At 41.8% G+C, this 22962-nt stretch overlaps 1 protein-coding gene across 6 annotated transcripts in view; it reads right to left on the reverse strand.

Annotated features, from left to right (window-relative positions):
* Nucleotides 1–22962, reverse strand: part of CDH23 (cadherin related 23) — a 597280-nt gene that overhangs the window by 297538 nt on the left and 276780 nt on the right. For all 6 annotated transcript variants that reach the window (XM_072628247.1, XM_072628248.1, XM_072628249.1 and 3 more), the window contains exon 9: nt 6182–6260. In XM_072628247.1, coding sequence (XP_072484348.1) covers nt 6182–6260 — 79 coding nt within the window. The remainder of the gene's footprint in view (nt 1–6181; nt 6261–22962) is intronic.

The following is a 22962-nucleotide window of genomic DNA, read 5'->3' on the forward strand; positions in this document are numbered from 1 at the left end:
CTGAGCCAGGTCCCTTCTGTGGAAAATCACCTTGTCATCCCTCAGTCTCAGTTTGGCCATGACAGGCTGAGAACAAAATGATGGAAATAGGGCCATAACTTACCTGATAAAACTGTGAAGCTGGCTCTTTGTACTTGGCAAAACAGAAGGGTCATTAGTAAAGGGAAGACCTGCTCATTGGAGGATATAAATCCCACCTGCTGCTGGGGCCCCAGTGGGAGATGGAACAACAGAGTGACGCAGGAGGTTAAACCTGTTTAAATCATAAAGCCAGAGAAACTCAGGGCTCAAAGGGAGTTGAGAGGTCGCCTATTCCAAGCCGTGCCTGAAGGATGAACAGCCTCTACAGCTTTGTCTGAAGTTCTCTAGTGATGGGAACCCACACTCTCTCAAGTCAGATTTGCCCCCTGTGCCCCCCAACCCCTTTGAACAGCTCTCATTGTCAGAACGTTTTTCCTTATATAATCTGAAATCTGCTTCTCTGCTTCCACTGATTGCCGCTATTCCTACCCTCCAGGACCAAGCAGAACAATTTCTCTCCTCTTCCACATGAGAGTCCTTCAAATAGTTAAGGCAGCTATTGTACCCCCTCTTTGGGGGGGGTTTCTATTCACGCTTGGTTCTTCATTTAGGGCTCATGAACTTTGAAAAAAATAGATTTTGATAACTGTATTTCAGTATAACTGGTTTCCTTTGAGGGCAGCTAGGTGGCGTAGTGGATAGAGTGCTGGTTCTGGAGTCAGGAAGATCTGATTTAAAATATGGTCCCAGACACTTACCAGCTTTGTGACCCTGGGCAAGTCACTTAACCTCTGCTTCTCTCAGTTCCCTCATCTGTAAAAATCTCGCAGGGAGGATCAAACGAGATAATAATTGTAAAATGCTTAATACAGTGCCTGAAACATAGTAAGTGCTATATAAAAGGTAGCTATTATTAATGTATTTAAAAAACATTATTCTGAGAGGGGGTTAACAGCTTTCCCCAGACTGTGCAAGGTGTGTGTGACACAAAAATGGTTTAAACCAATTCTTGTATGGACTTATTTCCAGCTCCATCATCATCCTGGCCAGCTTCATCTGAGTGAGTTCATTTGTCAAATATAGCGCCCAGAACTGAACACCAAGGTCCACATGTGGTCCCAGCATGGCAGAGTATGACAGAGTTACAACTTCCTTTGTCCAGGACAACGTGCTTTGATGAATGCAGGCTCAGATGGTGTTAGTTTTTGTGCTGATGAAATGCCACTTTGTTAACTCGTCCCAGTGAAGCTGTGGTCCACTAATGTCACCAGGTCACCTTCACACAAACTGTCATCTCACCATGCATGACACTCAACCCCATCCAGTGAATGTACAGCTCCATCCACGGTACTCAATTGTTTTTGTGATTATTCCTGCTTGATTTTATCTTACCAGATTCTGCCTGTGATCCTTACAATTTGATAACTTTTTTCTATTCTATTTTTATCATCTGCGTTAGTTATCCTTCAGCTTTGTGTCATCTACAAATTTGTTACATGTGTCACTGATGCCTTCCTCTAAGCTAAAAATGTTGAACAAGACCAAATCGAGGACAGAGCCAGGTAGTTCTTTACTGGAGACCTTCCTTCAGAGTGCTTCTGGTTCATTGATCATCACTGTTTGGGTCTGCCCTTGAACCTATTTGTAATGCAATTAATTATAATATCATCCAATTTACACAATCGAGGGGTTGTTGTGGCATGCATGGCCTTTGCCCTTAGAGTATATTCTAAGGCTCTAATCTACTTTGTACCAACAGGTGGTGATTACCATTCCATGGCTCTTGGGATATTTAGGTAAAAGAGAGGGACATCCCAGCTGACCTCAGCTACTGCTTCAGGCAGCAGAGTCACTTACTGTCTTTACTGACTAACTGGCACTCTTAGGCCTGTAATCCAGGGATAGCAGTTCTTTCTTTTCTCTCCATTTGGAAATGGTCAAGCCCTGATTTCTGGAACCAGGTTCTGGTACTCAGGAATAGGGCAGATCTCATTATTGACCACCCTTACCAGTCCTACAATCTACCCTTCATACAGGGGCTGAGGGGGCAAGACAGAGGCCTAAAGGTGACAGGGTAGAGGTGAAGTCTCAAGTCGGAAGAGAGGGGTTGAAGGCAGCCTCTGTTTACTCCAAAAATGTATTCAGAAAAGGATTCTTTGAGTCTATATTCAACATTTGTAAAAGTTCAGAATGCCCCATAGAACATTGCCTTTGGATCAAGCCAGACCTGCTTTTGCTATCACTCCACTATGAGCCAGCCAGATTGGTCTTCTTGTTCTTCCTCATACATGGTGTTACATCTCCCATCTCTATACCTTTGCACATACCGTTCTCCTAGCCCAGAACACATGCCCTCCTAACCCTGACCTCTAAGAATCCCGAGTTTCCTTCAAACCTCAGCTCAATCACTTCTCCTGATCCCTTTAGTTAATGGTGACTCTCCATTCTCTGAAAATGCCTTGCATTTCTTTTGGACATGCTGTAGATCTTTATATGTGCACACGTTGTTTTCCTACTAGAATATAACTCTTTGAAGGCAAGAATTGTTTATGGAATGCCTATGGCTCAACTCTATGCTAGGCACTGTGAGTGAAACAAGATAAAAACAAGATACAGACCCTTTTCTCAAGGAAGAGACAGACTCATTGGAAAGATAGAACTATAGATGATATAATTCTAGATCATTCACAAGATGTGGGAGGCAGCATGATGCATTGGGTGGAGAGCTGGCTTCGAAGGCCTGGGTTCAAATCCTGCCTTTATTGGCTATGTGACACTTAACCTCTCAGTGCTCTAGGCCAGTGGCATCAAACTCAAATAGAAAAAGGGGAATGAATTCATGCATAAGGATTTATGCCCTTGGCTGTTTTAAAATGTGATATTTTCTATTTTATTTTTGATTAAGTACTTCTCAATTACATTTTAATCTAGCTGGGGCAGAACTGACTAGTGTTGTGGGCTTGTAGCAAGAGGAGGGCTTGATATCTCGCTCTAGGCAACTCTAAGAATATAAACTGCAAAGAAAACGCTCATTTTCATGGATAGAAAGAGTTTCCTCACCTTGGAATTTCCTTAAATGAATGAAAATAATGATTTAGTCTGTATCCTTATTGTTGCCCAGTCATTTCCCAGTGTTTGTGATCCCATGGAGGGGTTTTCTTGCAAAATACTGCAGGGGCTTTCCAGTTCATTTTACAGATGAGTAAACTGAGGCAAACAGGGATAAGTGACTTGCCCAGGGTCACACAGCTAATAAGTGTCTGAGACTGGATTTGATCTCATGAAGATGAGTCTTTGTGCTTTCAGGTCCAGGACCCGATTCGTTGCAGCACCACCTAGTGCTCCTTTGTATCCCTATCAAATGCTGAATAGTTTAGCACTGTATGTCGCTGCCAGAAGAGGTCTGAGAAGGAAGAGACTAGTGTGGGCTGGAATAAGTAGAGGAGCTCAGAACTGCACATGATGGATGGGAAAAATGAGAAGCATCCTTCATACAAAGGGCTTTCATGGGCTAGATTCAGGATTAACTATTACCCTCAGATGCACACTCAAATGACCCAAATTTCAGCATCATCATAGTTTATCAGCAATTCTATGGTCTCGGTAAGAGGGCAGGAACCTGACATGGTAAAAAGAGAACTGACCCTGGAATCAGAAAACCTGGGTTCGGATCTTGCCTCTGATCCAATCCCCGCGTGACCTTGGGGATATCACTTAAACTCTATGGATTTTAGAGAGCAAATGTGTGGGACTCAACTGGATGGTGTCTATGGGCTGGTGATTCTAAGTCCTTTGAATCTCCAGTACTTATTACATAGTAGGCATTTAATAAATGCTTGTTGAATTAGTGAAGTTCCTTTGATCCAATTTGGGACAGGCTTGGAACCAGTGTTGGTAATAAGGTATCTCTGCTTCCTCTTAGGCCAGGATTCACAGTGCCTAGCACATAGTAGGTACTTAACAAATGTCAAGTGACTATTTTTCACTCTCTTTTGTGGCTAACTCACCCATACGCTGGTCTTTTCTACCTATCAGGTTGACCTGCAAATCCCTGGCTATGGAGACAAGACATAGGATGCTCTCAGCTGTATAACACCAGGCAGGGAAAGGAGGAAAGCAGCCCAGAGCTTTTGATAAATCCTATGATTTTTCTTTCTGACACTGCTAACACATCATCAGTGTCACAAAGCTTTCTACCCAGCTACATGCAGTTCCCTGCCCTCCCTCTCCCCCACTCCATACGGCATCCTTTTAGCACACAGCACTTCCTTCAATTCCAGCCACATGTCACCTTGCCCTGGGCAGCTCTTAGCTTTGTAATTTAGTAAAACAAAAAGGATTTGCTTCCCTCTTCATTCCCTCAATGTCCCCTACCAGCTGGGGCTGGGGCCCAGGACTTCCCCAATTCTGCTTCAATGTCTCTGGTCCCATGACTCCCTCTGGCCCCCTAGTGAGGACCCAGAGATTCCTCAAACAGCGTTTGATCCTTCACCAGGATGGCTGGTGCCTCAGAGGGGACTCAGAGGCACCAAGCACACAAAGAAATTAACATTGATGTTTTCAACACAGGGTAGGAAACCATTTGTTCCAGTCTCAGGGGAAAATGCAAAGTCCCTGGGGATACAGGATGTTTTCATTTTTTAAAATGCTCCTTTTTATTTTTACATGATCATTTGCTGGTATTTTCTTCCCTTCTGCCCCTTCCAGACCCATCTCTTCTAATAGAGGAAGGGTAGTTCATCAAAGGTAATCTACTCATTAGCCAAGTCTCACAATATATAAAGGATTTCACCCCTACAGTCTCTCACCTTTGTAAAGAAGAGAAAAGATTGCATTCTGCCATCTCTTCTTCTGGGCCAGGCTTGGTCTTTCTAATTACAGCGTTCACTTGGGTTTTCTATTGTTATTTCCAGTGAGGTTGTTATAGTCATTGTGTATATTCTTTTGACTATTTTCACTTTTGTCTTTTTATCTAAAGGAGACATCTTAATAAATATTTGTTGAATTGAACTGGGATTTAAACCAGAAGCCCTACTGGGCTAGTATTTAACAGGTATAGACAGACTGAGGTATGAGGAGCCCTTGGTACTTCAGACTCCAAGAGACTTGATCTAGATTCCCTTTTCCACCCACAGGGATCTGAGAAGGTAGGATGATGGAGGAACAGACAGCCATTGTGCCTTGGAGCATCAGGAATTGTGTTCTTAGGTACTTGGCTGCTACAGGTATTTTTATGTGGGGATGCTGATGGAGGGGAAGGTGGGAGATAGTCATCTCTCTGCACTCAAAATTGTTCCTAGCGTCTGGTATCAAAGCAAATAATCCAGCCTTTTTAGCAGGGTCACTCGGAGGCTGTCATGGAACAAATGACTGAGTGGATGCTGATGCAAGGATGTACTGATGGGGATGGGGAGGGGACAGAGCTCAGCACTTTTAGTAGGTGGTAAAAGATGGAAAAAATTAGACAGCTAGCATCATCAGGTTCCCTGCCCTGCAAAGTATGCTCATAGTCTCTCTTTGGGACCATAGTTCTCAGCTGTCCTCCCAGCTCAAAAACACTCACTCATGAAAAAAAACCAAACCAAATGAAACCAATGGATCAACTCAATTGATGGCACAGGGAGATTTCACCAGGCTGTGGGATTCTACTCCCCAGAATCTTCACTTCAGTCAGATACCATCTTGTCATCCCCACTCCTATTTCCTAGCTGCCCTCATAAGAACCAACTTGTTCTGGTTATTTATCCCCTTTTGGGGTCACATACCCTGGACCAAGGGTATGCTGGTAGATATTTAGCAACAGGCTCTCCAAAAAAAGGATGCAAGATGCACTTTTCATTTTAATCTATATTATTATCTCCATCATTTTTCAAGACCAGACAGTCAACGAAACAATCAGTCAAGTCCTGATTGTAGTTTGCAGATTTCTGGGTTGTAAATGTTCACACTGAAATTTGGACAATTGGCTTTCTCCATTAGAGCTGACTCCAGCATACTCCAGGATGGCAATAGCACAGTGAGTGCTCTCTACAGAGAGCCATCTTAATCCATTTCTGCTCACAACTTAGTTCAAGCGAAGTTGGCAAAACCATAGTTTTCCAATAGCCCAGATTATTTACCAGTAAAACAGAGGAGCTCCTCCTCACAAGAACAGGCTTACCTGAGACAATGGTGTAGCCAATTCCTCGAGGCCGGCCCTTATCTTGGTCAACCGCTGTGATCATACGCACTGTTGTGCCCTGCCAAAGACAAAAACAGAGGCCATGAGTACCACCACTGGGGCTTCATGTCCCCCTTGGTTAGTTGTCCTTCCAAGAGCTGTTCCCATTACCCACACCAACCAAGTCAGCCTCTAGAGGGAAGGATCTCTCCTAGCACTGGCTGGGAAAATCCTCATGATGCTGGGCCAATCAGCAGGGTGTCTGCTCCCTCCCTGTCCTGGGCAATTAAGCCCCAAAGTCATTAGGGAAATGTCCTCTGGAGGAGGCTAACCCTAAAAAATAATAACTGACAAGGATAGCCTTTAAACTTTACAAAGTGCTTTCTTTACACACACACACACACACACACACACACACACACACACACACACACACACAAACGCCACTTCACCTGATTGTAATGGCAATGGAGTATTTGATTCTGCATATCATAGATAAGGAAGAGGAGACTTAGAGGTTAAATGATTCCTCCATGGTCACACAAATGGTGTTAGATGTTGAATTCAAAGCCAGGACTCTCCTAGCACCAAATCTAGCAATATTTCTATTATACTAGACTGACTTTTCTCTCTCCTCCACAACATCCATCCCCACTTCCCATCTCCTTACAGTCAAACAAGTCACTCAGTGGAAGGTTTAAAGAGGAAACACCTGGGTTCTACTCTTGTATATGCCACCAAATCTTTATGGAGCCTTAGGTAGATCATTGTCTCTTCTTGAGCCTCACCAGAGTATACAGAAATAGAGAAATTTCTTTTATCAAATAATATTTTACCAAAATAACCAAAATAGAATGCTGCTCCTCTAAAAAGACCTGGAGAGAGATGGGGGTATCCAACAAAGAATTAGAAAGACCCATTTGGACCAATGTACAAGAGATGGGAGGGGGAGAGTGCAAGCAAAGATGAATTTTAAAAGAATGACACAAACCTACACAAATAGTATCAGGAAAGTACTAGAAGACTCAGAAGGAGCCAAGTTGTGTGAAAAGTCCTAAGCATAACAAAAGAGATTTTTAAACTTCACCTATATTTAGAGCAAGAAGAGTGAGATGGGGATTAGGCTCATGGTTTGAGGAAAATAGTATGAAGAAAAAGCATAATAAAAGCTAGTTGAATTGAAAGAAGGTGGAACCACTCCACTCCTGTTTGGTTTCTGTCTTCTTCACCAGAAAGAATTATCTTCAAAATGAAAAAGATAGAATGTGTTGTTGTTGTTGTTGTGGACCACAGCATGCCAGGCTCTTCTGTCCTCCAGTGTCTCTCAAAGTCTGCCCAAGCTCACGTTCATTGCTTCCATTGCTTCCATGGAGGATGGAACAAAGTCTAAGACAGGTGAAGGAATGCTAAGAAAGTATTTAATAGCTTTTAAATTAGTTCTAGAGAGTAAGATGCATTTTATATCTAGGCACTGAAAAACTAAAAGATACAAATCATCCGACCACTCTATGGAATCTTTGAGTGATCTTAATTGAGAGGTTCTAGTAGAAAAGAAAGGAAAATAGAGGCCCAATATTCCAAGGAGGAAAAAAGTAGATTGCAGAGACTACCAACCAATAAGCTTAACTTCAATCTTTGGCAAAAGTACAGATGTCATCAAATAGATGGTTTGAGAGCACTTGGAAAAGATTTTGGTGATCACTAGGAGCCAACACAGATTAACAAGGAATAGTTCATGACAAATTAATCTCCATTCTTTTTCTGTGAGGGTTACTAGACTTGTTGAACAAGGAAATACTATCAACACAGTATACTGACTTCAGCAAGACCTCTGACAAAGTCTCTTCAAGATACTTTTGCTGAAAGTCTGAAAATATGGGGTGAACAACTGTCCAGTTTAGTAGAATCACAGCTGGCTGAATGACCACACCCAAAGAGTGATTAACGGATCAACATTAAACCTGAGGTCCTGGCACAAGTAATGGGAATTTCTACTTGGTTCCATCCAATTCAACAATTTTGTCATTGCCTTGAATGAAGACCTAAAAGGCAAGTGTATCCAATCTGCTGTTGAGGCATAGCTAGAAGGGATAATTAGAAGACAGAATGGAGATTCATAAGGATCTTGACAGGCTAGAATAAATCTAAAGAGATTAAATATAATGGTGATAAGTACATTTCAGTTTTTAAAAAATCAACTGTAGGACTGGGAAGACTAATGCTAACAGTAGCTCATGTGAGAAAGTCAGAGAGGCTTCAGTTGAGCTCAACATGAGCCAATAGTGTGATCTAGCCATCCCAAGGCTAATATAATTTAAGGCTACATTAACAGAAGGGACAGCTAGGTGGTGCCATAGTGGAAAGAGCACTGGACTTGGAGTCAGGAAGACTCATTTTTTGGGTTTCAAATCTGGCCTCAGACACTTACTAGCTGTGTGACCCTGAACAAGTCACTTAACGCTGTTTGCCTCAGTTTCCTCATTTATAAAATGAGCTGGAGAAGGAAATGGCAAACCACTAACAGTATCTTTGCCAAGAAAACTCCAAATGGGGTCATGGAGAGTCAGACATGACTGAAATGACTGAATAACAGGAATATTAATAGAAGTATAATGTTTCTTTTTAGGGGAGATGATAAACCTACTGTACTTTATACTGGTCAGTCTACACTTGCAATTCCATAATCAGGTCTGTGCTCCACACTTTAAAAGTGCCATTGAGAAGAAACTAGTGAATGTCTGGAAGATGGTGAAAGGTCTGGAATGCATGCTATATTCAAAGCAATTCAATGTGATTCTAGAAGCACTACATTTGCATGAGGAATAGAAAAGAGGATTCTGAGCCTAATGAAGAGAAGACTGAAGGGTGTATGATAGACAACCAGAGGGCAGAACTAGGTCCAAGGAGCAGAAGTTACTAGGAAATAAATTGTGTAATTTTTGTAATTATATAAATTACGTAAGTTAGTTATGGCTCAATGTAAAGAGGCTAAAAGGGACCTTCGAGGTCATTTCATACAACTCATCCATTTCACAGAGAGAAAATTGACTCCCAGAGGAGTCAAGCCCCTGAAATGACTTGTTCATGATCACACAATTAATAAAAGACAGAATTAGAATTTGAACCCAGGTCCTCTAGCAAATCTAGCATTCTGTCTGCCGCACCATGCTGCCTAGTGCTGACACAAAAATGGAGGGGGCTGCCTTGTGAGGTGGTGAGCTCTCTGTCCTGGTAAGCATTTAAGGAGAGGTGAGGTGACCAGGGACATCGTAGAGGGAGTTACTGTGTTGTTTGGAATATAGGAACCAACATCTCCTAACTCAAGTCACTTCCAACTCTACGACTTGAGTATAAACAATGGGAAAGACTTGGTTAGGTCATAGAAGCTATTAGGAATTTTCTACGGTCTGAGAGAAGCAGGACAGGTACCTTAGCTCAGTTATTACCCTGAATATTAAATGCCATTATCAAACCAAACAGACAGTAAAATTGGCAATGGGACAGACTGCTACAACAGTGACCACACAGCTCAATCAAGCTGAACCCATGGTTTGGGTAAGAGCCGATGCGGATCCAAGGGAGGTGGCCCCTGATGGTTGAATTTCCCATCTCACCATGCTAACCTTTGCTCTCTCCCCAGATATCAGATGCACTAATCTTCCTCTATCACAATTAATGCCCTGTACACGGCATTTATAACCCTTTGCTCCTATGTTTGTATTGGTTTATGGAAAACTGGCCAGGAGGCATTCCTTTCTTCCTCAGGGAGTATGTCTGCAGAAGTATTTGCATAACTAATAAGGGCGCCCAAGAGGCCCTGGCAGCCTTGTGCCAATGTCATCATCTATCAGTTGAAGGTTGGAATAGAGTGTTCCTATCCAATACACAGATCACCCTTCAGGTCTCCTCCTCCCATTGTTCTGACTGAATTTCTAGGCTGATGATACTGACTCGCCTTGACATCAGTCCTTATGTCCTGAGGGATGTGCCAATTAAAAGGGAAGGCCAAACTACCAACGAACAGAAACTTCTGACAAAAAAGCAAGTCAAAGACCCTCTCCATCTTTGGATTTAGATTCCCCAAACCTGATGCTTGAATCCAAGCTGGGCTATTTTCTGCCTTTGTGATTCTGGTCAAGTGATTTTATTTCTGGGGGCCTCAGTTTCTCAACCATGAAATTGGGGGATTGGACTAGATCAGGGGTTCCTAACTTGGGCATACAAAAGCTTGTTTCTTTATTAGAATATTTTAACAACTTTATTTCAATATAATTGATTATAATCCTATGTATTTTTTTTTATGCCTTTAAAAACATCATTCTGAGAAGGTACATGTAGGCTTCCCCAAATTACCAAATGGGTTCATGGCAAAAAGAAGGCGAAGTATCCCTGGTTTTGGTGATTTCTAAAACTCCTTCCCATTAGAAATATATGATCCTTGAACCCTATCACCAAGATGAGAAGAGGCTAATGTCCATGGTTGAGTTTAACTCTATCCCTACTCTCTATTTTCTTCAGTTTCACCAGCTTTTCCATGATTTGAGAGATGGTCCTACCTTGCTACCAACCTCCTGCTCTAACCCTCACCTTGGTGGTACTGAGATACTGGTCTCTTCTTATAAAGATGTGAAAAAAATCTCCTTTACACTTAATCTAGCTATGACAAAGGTGTTTTCAGAAGGAACTTGTATTGATGATAAAGCATAAGGAAAAAAAAATCCAAAAGCCCTTTCACAATACATAAAAACATAAAAAATGAATGACCTTAGAGAGGATCGATTCTGTACTTAGTCAAAGTCCAGCCAAAGAGTATTTTGGCTGACATGGCTTATGGGACATCCAGCTTCCTAGTTCCTGTCCCTTGATTCAAGCTTGTCTAGAAAATTCCCCTCATAAACCACCTTGTACATTCCTTGGGTTGTTCCCTTCTCACTTTTTCTTTTGGTCCTCTCTTCTTCTTTTAACCCCCTTGGGAAGATAAAAGACAAAATAGCTAATGGTTCACCCAGTTCATAGAGAAAGGAACCATTAGAATTCAGTAGATTATATTTGTCAGAACTGATATCAGAGCTGGTATTTTTCAATAAGGTTTTTATTCCCCTCTTCTAATATACAAATGGTCATCTTTCCAATGGATTTCCTGAATTCAGTTCAGTAGGAATAAGTATTAAATCAATCACCAAGTATTTATTGAGTACCTACTATATGGCAGGCATTGCCTAGGCACCTAAGATTTCAAGCACAAAGAATAAAACAATCCCACTTATAATGCAGGTATGCATACAAAGACAAAAATGAAGCAGCATCTCCCCTCCAGTAGCTTAGATCTACTTGGGCTGGGGGTGTGTAGAAGGAGGGCAAGAGGCTGACAGTTCTATAACTATAATACATACATACAACACATATACATACATGTATACATATATACACATATACATATATTTGGGGGAGGGTTAATGATTAGAAGGCATGAGGAAAGATTTCATTTAGGAGCAGAGAATTGATGAGAGCCTTCAATAGAGCTAAGGATTCCAAGAGGTACACAGAGAGAATATTTTGGGCATGGTTGGGTGGGGGGAGCTTGTACAAAGGCACAGGTGGGAGACAGAATGTTGAGTGTGTGGAGGGACAGGGAATCCAGTTTTCTGAAAGGAGTTCATCAAATAGGTCAGGCTGGCCTGCAATCACCTAGTTGGCCCATGGGGACAAGCACCCAGGGACTTTGACCCCCTATTATCTTGTTCTCTCTCTGAGAAAGTATAGACAGCCATTTTTTCATCCTTTTCCTTCTGCCTCTGGACAAGGCCCTGATTCCAATTAGAAGAGCCCTATCTTAGCCAATTCAGGTTGCTTTCTACTAGTCCCTAAGAGTAGGGTCGTATAATAGAGGAGACCAGTAGCTACTTCTACCAGAATCAGGAGAAGAGCAAGGGCTGGAGGTCAGAATGAAAACCACACCAACCAGTATTCCATTTTAAAAATGCTAATTGAAGGAGATGAGATTGGGGAAGACCCAAACCTCTATGCACTCAGTGTGGTCTACACCTAATGTTAGACCAAGAACGCCTTTGAGAGCAGTGTCCTGGACTTTCAGTTTATTTGTGCACACACTAACCACAGAGAAGGAGTCATTTGAATAATATATATTATATTATACTGTATTATACTATACTATGCTACACTATAATATCATATATAACATAATATATAATTATATAAAATTTCTACATAAAATAAAAATTATTTATTTTTATAAAATTAATAATTAATTAAATTAATTATATCATATATTATAATTACATTATATATAATTGTATGTCACATATATAAATATAGTTTACATAAATATAATCTTGTATGACTGACATATAGTCAGCATTTAATAAGCACTTGCTACAGGCATGAGACAGATCACAGGAATATGTGCCAGAAAGACAATGGATGTAGGGCAACCAACGATGTCCAGTGGTGGGCAGAAGGCACACTAGCTACAGAAAACTTTGAAGACCTTCTTAATACTCTCACCACCTATTAGAGAGCCCATTCTTACAATAATTATAACAAAGCACTTTCTGAGGTCCAGTCATGTAGTCTAGTTGTGTCAAACTGAAATCTTAAAAGGCAACTTAGAAAATCACATATTAAGATTATCTATGTTGTATTGTAAGGCAGCTAGGTGGTGAAGCAGATAGAGCACTGAGCCTGGAGTCATGAAGACTCATCTTCATGAGTTCAAATCTGGCCTCAGACACTTACTAGCTGTATCACCCTGGGCCAGTCACTTAACACTGTTTGCCTCAGTTTCCTCATCTGTAAAATGTGCTGAAGAAAGAAATGGTAAACCACTCCAGTATTTTTGCCAAGAAAATCCCAAACTGGGTCATCGAGAGCATGAAATGACTGAAACAACAAATGTTGTATTTTTATATATTTCATGTATTTATTAAATTTATATTATTTTATTTTGTAATTTATTTTACATTATTTGCATAATATTTATATATAATATATAACATATATTATGCATATATAAAAATAAATATTATATATATAATTTATACATAAATTTCCCAATTGCATTTTAATCTGGTTCTGGCCACACCTGGGAGGTTTGTTGATGCAGTCTCAAATCTGACACCTCTGATCTAGTCTAATGCCACTCGTTTGACGGGTAAAGAAATAGAATCCTAAGAAGTAAAGTGGTTAGCTCAAACCCATATGACTCATGAGTGGAAGAGCTAGCACTAGGTATCAGGCTCTTGACTCTTGATCTGCAGGGTTCTATATGGGTCTTCCAGGGTGTGATCCAGGAGATCCAGGGGAGCAGGTGGCTCTTTCAACTAGGAAAGTACAATTAGAGGACAAGGATGAAAGCCTGTGATGAGAAACACACCTGTGCTGTGGCAAGCAGGATCTGATGATCTCCTGACAAAGTTTGGGGTTTCTTTTCTTTTTTTGTAAATAAATCCATTTTTAATAAAAACCTTGAGCTTTTAATACAGGTACAGTCAGACAGGCTAGAGATATTATAGGAAGGAATTAACTGGGAGGAGTGGATGCTCCTGGGAACATGAAGTACTTGTTTCAGTTTCTAAATTATTATTTCTTCAATATACTGACATTTATTTCTAAAGGCAGAGAGAAGGGAAAGCCCTTTCTGATTATGGGGCTGGACAATACGCTCTGCTGGCTCCTGAAATAGACTACAACCCAGGGGGGACCTAGAGGGTCATAACCAGGGGAAAGATGAGAAGTAGAAATGGATTGAGCTAGAGGGCTAAAGGTTGTGGTTTGGAGATTTCCAGGCAATCCAGATCCTTTATCTTATAGTTTAGCATACTGGGAATATACTCTGCCTGGTCTTCTTGCACTAAATAAACAGACTGCATGATGAATGCCTACTGGGAAGATGGATGACCCTTTGAAATGCTCAAGGTGTGGGTAATCTTTTAGAATGTGAGTTTCTATAGGGCAGTTAGTCAACAAACATTTATTAAGTAGTTACTCTGTGTCGGGCACTATGCTAAATGCTAAAGATACAAAGAAAGACAAAAAAAAAAATCGTCCTCAACTAGCTCATATCATAATGGGAAGGGGAAATGCAAATAACTAAGTGCATACAAGAAGGTAATTTCAGTGAGCAGGAACTAGCAGGGGATTGGAAAAGATCTGTAGAAAATGGAATCTGAAGTGAGTCTTCAGGTAAGCCAGGAAAATGAGTAGTAGAGGGTGAGGAGGGAAAGCATTCCAGATATGAGGGACAGCTAGTGCAAATGCATGGACGTGGGAAATGGACAGTTGCATGTGAAGGATAGCAAGTGGCCTGGTAGAATTACATTGCAGAGTGCCTGGAGGGAAGCAAAAGACTGGAATTATAGGAAAGAACTTGAAATGTTAAACAGAGGGTTTTTGTATTTAATCTTGGATGGTCCTCCAGGCTAAACTTCCCTAGTTCCTTCGATGAATTCTCAAAGGGATCCACTAGGGTTTATTGAATAAGGAGTAGCTGTACTTGAGCTTTAGGAAAATCCCTTTGGCAGTTGAGTGGAGAATGGACTGGAATGGGGAAATTTCTGTGATGGAGACCTGCTCGAAGGCTATTATAATAGTCAAGATGAGAGGTGTTGAGGACCTCTACTAGGTGGTGGCTGTGTGAGGGGGGCAAAAGGGGACATCTATAAAATCTGATATTGGGGGGAAGTTTGGGCAAGTGAGGAGTCAAAGATGACATCAAGATCTAAGCTTGGAAGATTGGGAGGATGGTAGTGCTCTTGACAGTCAGGAAAGTTGAGAAGGCAGACAGCTTTCAGGGAAAGGTAATGAGTTCTGTTTTGGCCATGTTGAGTTTGAGATGCCTTGTCAAAGATCAAATGAGAGGCAGACAGCTGGCACAGTGAATAAAGCACTGAACTTGAAGTCGGAAAGAATTGAGTCTGAATCCTGCCTCAGAAACTTATCAGTTGTGTGACCTTAGTTGAGTCCTTTAATCTTTCCTGGCCTCAGTTTCCTCACCTGTCAAAGGAATTTAATAGCACATAATGAACAGGGTTATGAGAATCCAGTGAGATAACCCATGTAAAACAGTTTACAAACCTTAAGGCATTATGTAAATGTTATTGATTACAATGATGAAGATATCCAAAAAGCAGCTAGAAATGCAAGAAATGGAGCTTGGGAGAGATATTAGAAGTGGCTAGATAGATCTGGGAATCAACTACATAAAGATGACATAATTGAAATGATGAGATGAGATGAGAGAGCATTTTGGGGGACCCCCGTGGTTGGTGGATATGACCTGGGTAAAGATCCAGCAAAAGAGATTGAGAAAGAGTGGTTAGACAGATAGGAGGAGACCCAGGAGAGATGCAGAGAGAGTAGTGTCATCCAGGAAGCATGAATGAGAATGTCAAAAGCTTCTGCAAGAGGTCAAGAAGGAAGGGGAGTGAAGAAAGTCATTGAAATGGGCAAGTGAAAGATTTGCTAACTTTAGGAAGAGTAGTTTCAACTGAATAATGAGAGGTCAGAAAGCCAGATTATGGAGGGCTTGAAGCGAGTGACATGAGAGGAGTGGAGATACCTGTGGAATTCTCAAGAAGGTGGCCCAAGAAGAGGAGCAGAGATACAGGATGACAGCGAGTATGGATGGTTAGATCAAATGAGTGACTTTTAAGGGTGGGGGAGCCATGAACAGGGTTGTAGGCAGCAGTGAAGATGCCAGTATATAGGGGGAGAGTGAAGACAAAAGAGAGTGAGGATGATAGAGGGGATGGTTTGTTATTGAATATGGGAGGAGATGGGATCAAAGGCACTCTAACTGTTAGTCTTTTTCTCTGGTTGCTATGGGCATATACATATGGAGGGAGTAATACATGGTGCAGAGGGTTAATGGTGATGCATTTGGAGGCCCCTCTGACTCCCTTTCCAGTCATTTTTCTTTTCTTTCTTTTTTCCTTTTCCTTTCCTCACCTCTTCTTCCTTCCTTCTTCCCTCCCTCTCTTTCTTTCTTCTACTTTCCTTCTTTCTTTTCCTCCCTCCCTCTCCTTCCTTCTTCCCTCTAACCCTCCCTCTATTCTTCCTCTCTCCCTTTCTTCCTTCTGTCTTTTTCTTCCTTTCCTCCCTCCCTTCCCTCTTTCCTTCCCTTCTCCCTCCCTTCCTTCCTCCCTTCCTTCCTCCCTTCCTTCCTTCCTTCCTTCCTTCCTTCCTTCCTTCCTTCCTTCCTTCCTTCCTTCCTTCCTTTTCTTCCTCCCTCCTTCTATTCCCTCTCTCCCTCCTTCCTTTATTCCTTCCTTTCCTCATTTTTCTAATCTGAGCCAGTTCTCTCCTCCTCAGGCAGCCTGGTGGCTTTCAACTGCACTCAATTGCTCAACTCCCACCATACTGGTGAGTCATATACCCAATCAGCTTTAGACCTACTGCAGCTCAGAACTCCTAAACTCAAACAATCCACCAGTCTCAGCCACCCCAGCTGCAAGGACTACCACATAGGTGTGGCCCACCACACTCAGCTTCCATCCATATCTCATATTAACTCCTCTTCAAGTGCTTCATCTTCCTGGTCCAATGGACTGCCAGCAGTTTCCCACGCTCAAAGTGCTGGTTCTTACCAGATTCCTCAAATGCACTCACTCATCATTGCCACTTCTCACCAATTTCCTTTTGGGTTCAGTTCAGGTGCATCTTTCTGCATGAAGCTTTCCCTGATCCTTCCATTGGCCAGAGCTCTTTTCTTCAAAATCCCTTGTATCATACCTATGCCTATTGTATCCTCCTCCCCACAGATTATAAACTCCTAAAGGGCAGGTGCTGCTTAATTTTTGTCACTCTCTGACCACCCCCCCCCCCCTTTACATATTGTCAGTACTTAAATAGTTGTTGAACAGAACGGAATGCTTAAGATTCCTCTCCATCACATATGGGCATCCTTAAGAAGAGCAGCATTTTGGGAGGGAGAGAAATCAGGCAAGTTCACTCTTAGAGGACCTATTTCCTCTTCTATACATATAACTATGAGAATAGTCTTCCTATCTACTCTCTTCCTTTCCCCGCTTCTGTTACGGGATTAAAGACTTGAAAGGTGAACCGACAGTCCCATGACGGGGTGGGAGGAGTCCCTTAAGAGGGAGGAGGGAAACGGACTGGGCAGGAGAGCCAGCGGGGGCTTCTGAGAGCGGTCACAGCAGATTCAGAGGCAGAAAATCCTATTTCGCAGTCCTTCATTCCAGTCAATTCCAGTCAAAGGGCTGATAGAATCAGCTGGCAGGAATTTGCTGCCGTCTATCGGCTCTTTCCGCCTTCTATCGCCCCTGCGCTGACGGGCAGGCTGACATGCCGCTGCTCGAGTGAGGAAATTAAAATTTGATGCAATAATCCCAAATAAGAAGGATTTTATTAGGTAATATATACACTTTAGATTAGGCATTCTCACCTGATACATAGATAGAGAAACACAGACATGCTGGGAGTCACAGATAAAAAGGGAACAGGAGAGACAGTGGTGGAAGAGTCTGTGAAGCCTTCTCGCTAACAGGGCTGGGATGGAAATGCAGGGTGTCTTACTCCCTCATGGAGAGGACGAAGGGTGGGTAATCATCTTGGTAGTACTTGACTGACTTGGGGATGGGACCGTGGGTAATTCAGGGCTCTGAACTTTAAAAGGCTTATGGAAGAATGAAGGAAGGCCATAGAACCGTTTAAATAAAATAAGATCACATATGCAAAGTGCTATATGTTCATTAATATTCTGATGGTGATGATGATGACGGTGGTGGTGGTGATGATGATAATGGATAAATCAGGCTTTAAGAAGTTGCCAAAAGTATTAGCAATCTTGAAGGGACTAGGGTTTTTTGCATTCTTTATATCCTTCCTGGGCACATAGTAGCCACTTAATAAATGCTAGTTGATTGACCGATTGACTTGTGTGGAAAAACCTGGGGATGGGAAGGAGATGTGGAATTGAAATACCTTTTTTGCAAATGGAGCCCAGGAGAGGAAACATTGGTGTTCTGGGAGTAAATGTGTTCCTCAGGGACACTAAAACTGTCTTTCCAGCTGCCCAGGGAACCAGCAATGGTTGCCTGGGGAATATCCAAAATGCCTTAAATTTAGCACTGTATCAGCCAGACTTAGCAAAAGGAATTCCTTGACTTGTCCTCCACTTGACCACTTGAAAGAGCTATGTGGGAGCCATGACCAGGGGCCAGAACAGAGTTATAGAAATCTAACATTGAGGAATTAGGCCTGATCTCACAGGTTCTGTCACAATATAATACAATAAACATTTATGAAGCACCTACTATGCGCTAGGGATTATGCTAAGCACTGGGGATACAAATGTGGAAAATAAAGACAAACCGTGCTTCCTCTTCCTCCCTTCCCTCCTCCTCCTCCCCTTTCTCTCTCCTCCTCCCCTTTTTTCTTCCTCCTCCCCTTTCTCCACCCCCTCCTTTTTCTCCTCCTTAATTTGTATCCTTAGCTTCTTTCCAGATATGGGGAACTATGGGTATGCAACAGTGCATTTAATGATGTCAGACTTTAAAAAAATAAACTGTTTAGTTTTGCTGAACTTTTCTTGCCCCTACCTTCCTTTTCAAATTCTTTGTTACAAAGGATAGTCTCTGGAAGGAGTGGGGAGATGCATTGAAAAGTTTAATTTCTATAAAAACAAAAGAAATAAATAAAATTTATTTTACAAAACCAGGTTATATGGAAACCTTAAGTAGTCTGTGTGGTTTGAAGGACAGAGTGCTGCCTCTGAGTCAGGAGTCATAGAATTGGAGAGTCAGGAGAGACTTTTGTGGCCACATAGCCCAACACATCCACAAAAAGAATCGCTACCATAAACACCTGGAGAATGGCCACCCAACCTCTGCTTGAGGACTTGTAAGAGGAGGAGTCACCATTTCCCGTGGAAGCCTGACCAATTTGGAAAGCTCCAATTGTCAGTGAGCATTTTCCTTGACGTTGAGCCTACATTTGTGTCTTGGCAACTTCCACCCCTTGCTCCTGAGCTTTGCCCTAAGTGGTGCAGTGGATAGAGTGTTGGGCTTGGAGTCAGGAAAGACATGAGTTCAAATCTGGCCTCAGACACTTACTAGCTATATGACCCTGGGCAAGTCACATCACCTTTGTCTGGCACTGTTTCCTTAACTGTAAAATGGGCATTATAATTGTGCCCATCTCCCAGAGTTATTGTGGGGACCAAATAAGATAATAATTGTAAAGTCTTTAGCACAATGCCTGATGTATAGTAGGTCCTTAATGAATCCTCATTTTCTTCCTCTCTCCCTTTCTCCCTTCCTCCCTCCCTCTCCTCCAAGTCAAAGAGAACAAATATAGTCCTTTTTCCACACAAGAGCCCTTGAGACTTGAAAATCACCATCATGTATCCTTTGAGTCTTATCTTCTCCAGCCAACTATCCACAGTTCCTTTAACCAGTCGTCATGTGACATGACCAAAGTGCTTCACCTTCCTGGTAGCCCTCCTCTAGACATTTTGCACTTGTTCATTTTCCTTCCTAAACTGGGGCAGCTGGAACTGAACCCAATGCTCCTGACTCATACTGGTTGTGGCACTGGACAAGTCACTCAGTCTCTCAGTGGCCAAGACAATTCTCTGTGAATATAAGTTTCTAGATCAGTGGATTAAGTTTCCACACTGGGAATTCTTTTGCCACTGAAATCATGGCACTACCCTGCTCCCCTCTCCCCATGCTTAATGTGTACCCCACATCCTAAAATGTATCAAGGAAGATAAGAAAAGAAGGACAAAATTAGGGACCCTTCAGTCTAGGTAGGGAGTGACACTAACTTACTGAATGAATAACGAACAACATGAAGCAGGCAGGAAGTATTCAATTGGGTGGTAGAGGCTAATGGGTGCTAGAGTAAGTCGGTGGGGAAGAGATGGTAAGAGCAGGGTCAGGGGAAGGAAGATGGAATGGTCAAAGAGATTTCACGGAGAACGTGGCAATTAAGAGGCCTTCAAGAATAATCACATCTCAGTGGGCAGTGATTCTGGAGGTGGGAAGGACAGAAGGACTCATTCTAAGTGGACTGGAATAGCATGATGGAGGGGTGAATATGGCAGGATGGAGGGAAGTTTAATGTAACTAGAAAGGATGGTGAGTGTTGGAAAGCAATGGGAAATTAGGTTGGAAATGTAGAATAAGGCCCTGAATGGGATTGCTCACCTCAGTGGGGGCATCAGAATGGGAATGACATTAAGAGTGCCATCTTGAGGAGATCACAATATTTTCCACCCTGTACACCACCCCTCCTCCCCAAGGGCACCGTCAGACACATATACTTTAAAACAATTGGTTTGGTCAATTCCTCCATCCTAACCCAGCACCATTCAGGGTAACTGAGGCACACAGGAACAAAGTTTCAGTTGCCAGAAGGGAGAAAGAACAGTTTAAAAAAAAAATCCTATTACACAATGTAGTCTAGTTGAAAAAGAATTGGATTTGACATCAAAAGACCTAGGTTTGAGACCCTGATTCCAAGATCTAGTCTCTGGGTGACTTTCAATCGATCACTTGACTAGGTTAAGTCTCAGTTTCCCCATCCAAAAAATTAGGATAACTGATATTTGTACTATCTGCTTCGGGGCTATTGAAAGGATGAAATGAGACAATGCATATAAAGTACTTAATAGCCCTAGATTAATACAATGTCATCTATGACTTAGTACAGAGCTGTAAAATACCTGAGGCCCAGAGGGGTTAAATGATTTTCCCAAGGTTACAAAGAACTGGGATTCAGATCTTGGACAAGTGCTGTGGGTAGACAATGAGCTGATCTCAAAAGAGTTGACTGGGCTTGATTACATATGGAAAACTACCCAGCTTTCAATGAGCCTAAGTTACTGCAGCAAAATATCTCCTTAAAATCCGCATTCTCTTGGCAAAGCCGTATGGCTGTGAATCATTCAGGTGCCACAGGGTATATGGAACTAGTTACCTCCCTGGTCATCCCCATCTTCTCTCCAACCCCAGGTATGTCAATGGGATGTCAAGGTCTGAGCAACATTACGAGCTCAGAAGAATCAAAATGGCAGGTGACCTAAAGGGCAGTGATAAGACATGGGGGCATAGGTCACCTGCAGCTCATCAATGGCCATTTGTGTTCCAGAGATAAAAAATTCCCCTGAGAACATGTGTGACCAGGAAAAGAGGCAGCAGGCCTCTCAAGTGCTGAGTGAGAGGTAACAGCCTGGATAGTTCAAGTGCTGCTTGGGCACCATGGAATACTAAAAGAAGAATATAAGACTTTCAAAGAGTTGGATGGATCCTTTAGGATAGAATTACACAGAGATATGGACAAGAATTTCATTGGATGAGAAGGCAGGAGAGGATAGTGCAAAGAATCTATGCCAGTGACATCATCAATTCATCTTAGTAATATTAATAATAAAAGCTAGCATATGTTTGCATATGTTATCTTCCCTGATTTTCACAGCAACCCTGTGAGGTAGGTGATATTATTATCCCATTTTACAGATGAAGAAACTAAGACTGAGAGGACTTATCCAAGGTCCCAGAGAAAAGTAAACATCTAAGGCAGGATTTGAACAGCAAGATCTTTGTGATTTGCAAGACTAGTTTTCTAACCTCCTAACCACATAGGAATGATCATAAATGGATTTCCACTGGCTGGACCATTAATATGACTTCATTCTCCTCACCATTGCTATAGCTCCTAATTAGTTCCCTTCTGTTACTACCATTGTTTCCAACCTCTCAATTAGTTCACCTTCTGTTCAACAAACAAAGGCTATCGTCTTACGTCCATCTTTCTTTTCAAAAGGCATGAAGGTTCTACCATGACTTTCAGAGGTCAAGGGATATCCCTGTTTTAGGTCATATTTTCTTATCATTTTTTTTTGACAAGCCTGAGGTTGTAGGTGAGAGATTGAATAAGGCAGTAACTAAAGGACTATAAGATTTCAATCTCAAAGGCATCACAAGAATTAACTTTATGGGAGAAAGCCGAGGCTCAGGAGGGTAAGGTGATATGCTTAACATATTACAAGAAGCTGAGATGGGGCAAATCACTTGACTTCTTGAGGTCTTAGATTCCACATTTGTTAAAAAGAGGGGGTTGCATATATACAAAAACATTTATAGCAGCTCTTTTGTGCTGGAAAAGAATTGGAAACTTATGGAATGGTCTTCGATTGGGGAATGGCTGAACAAATTATGTTAAACGAATGTGATGGAATATTCTTGTGCTGCTAGAAACAATAAAAGGCATGGTTTCAGACAAACCTAAGAAGACTTGTATGAACTGATCCAGAAGGAGGTGAGTAGAGCCAAGAGAACAACTTCTCCAATCAAAAAAATACTGTAAAGACAACTACTTGGGAAGACTTGGAAATACTCTGATTCACATAATGACCAATCATAATTCCAGAGGGTTCATGATGAAATAGGTGAGGCAATGGACTCAGAATGCAGTCTGAGGTTATTTTGTTTTTGGACATGGTCAGTGCAAGAATTTGTTTTGTTTTATTATACATGTTTGTAACACAAGTTTTGTTTCTCTTGATTTCCTAATGCGGACAAGGGAGAAAAGATAGATCTTTGAAAATAAAATTTAATTAAAAAAAGAGTTGAACTCTATGACTTCTAAGGTTCTTTCCAATTCTAAATCTCTGATTCTAAGATCAACTGACTTTCAATTCAATACTCTTTCCTCTATGCGTCACTGCCTCCCAAACCCTCACCCAAAGAGGCACTCCAAATTGGGGGAATCCCTAGTTCCCTGTCTTCTCTCCC

Source organism: Notamacropus eugenii, chromosome 1 (genome assembly GCF_028372415.1).
Source record: "Notamacropus eugenii isolate mMacEug1 chromosome 1, mMacEug1.pri_v2, whole genome shotgun sequence".
Lineage (NCBI taxonomy): Eukaryota > Metazoa > Chordata > Mammalia > Diprotodontia > Macropodidae > Notamacropus > Notamacropus eugenii.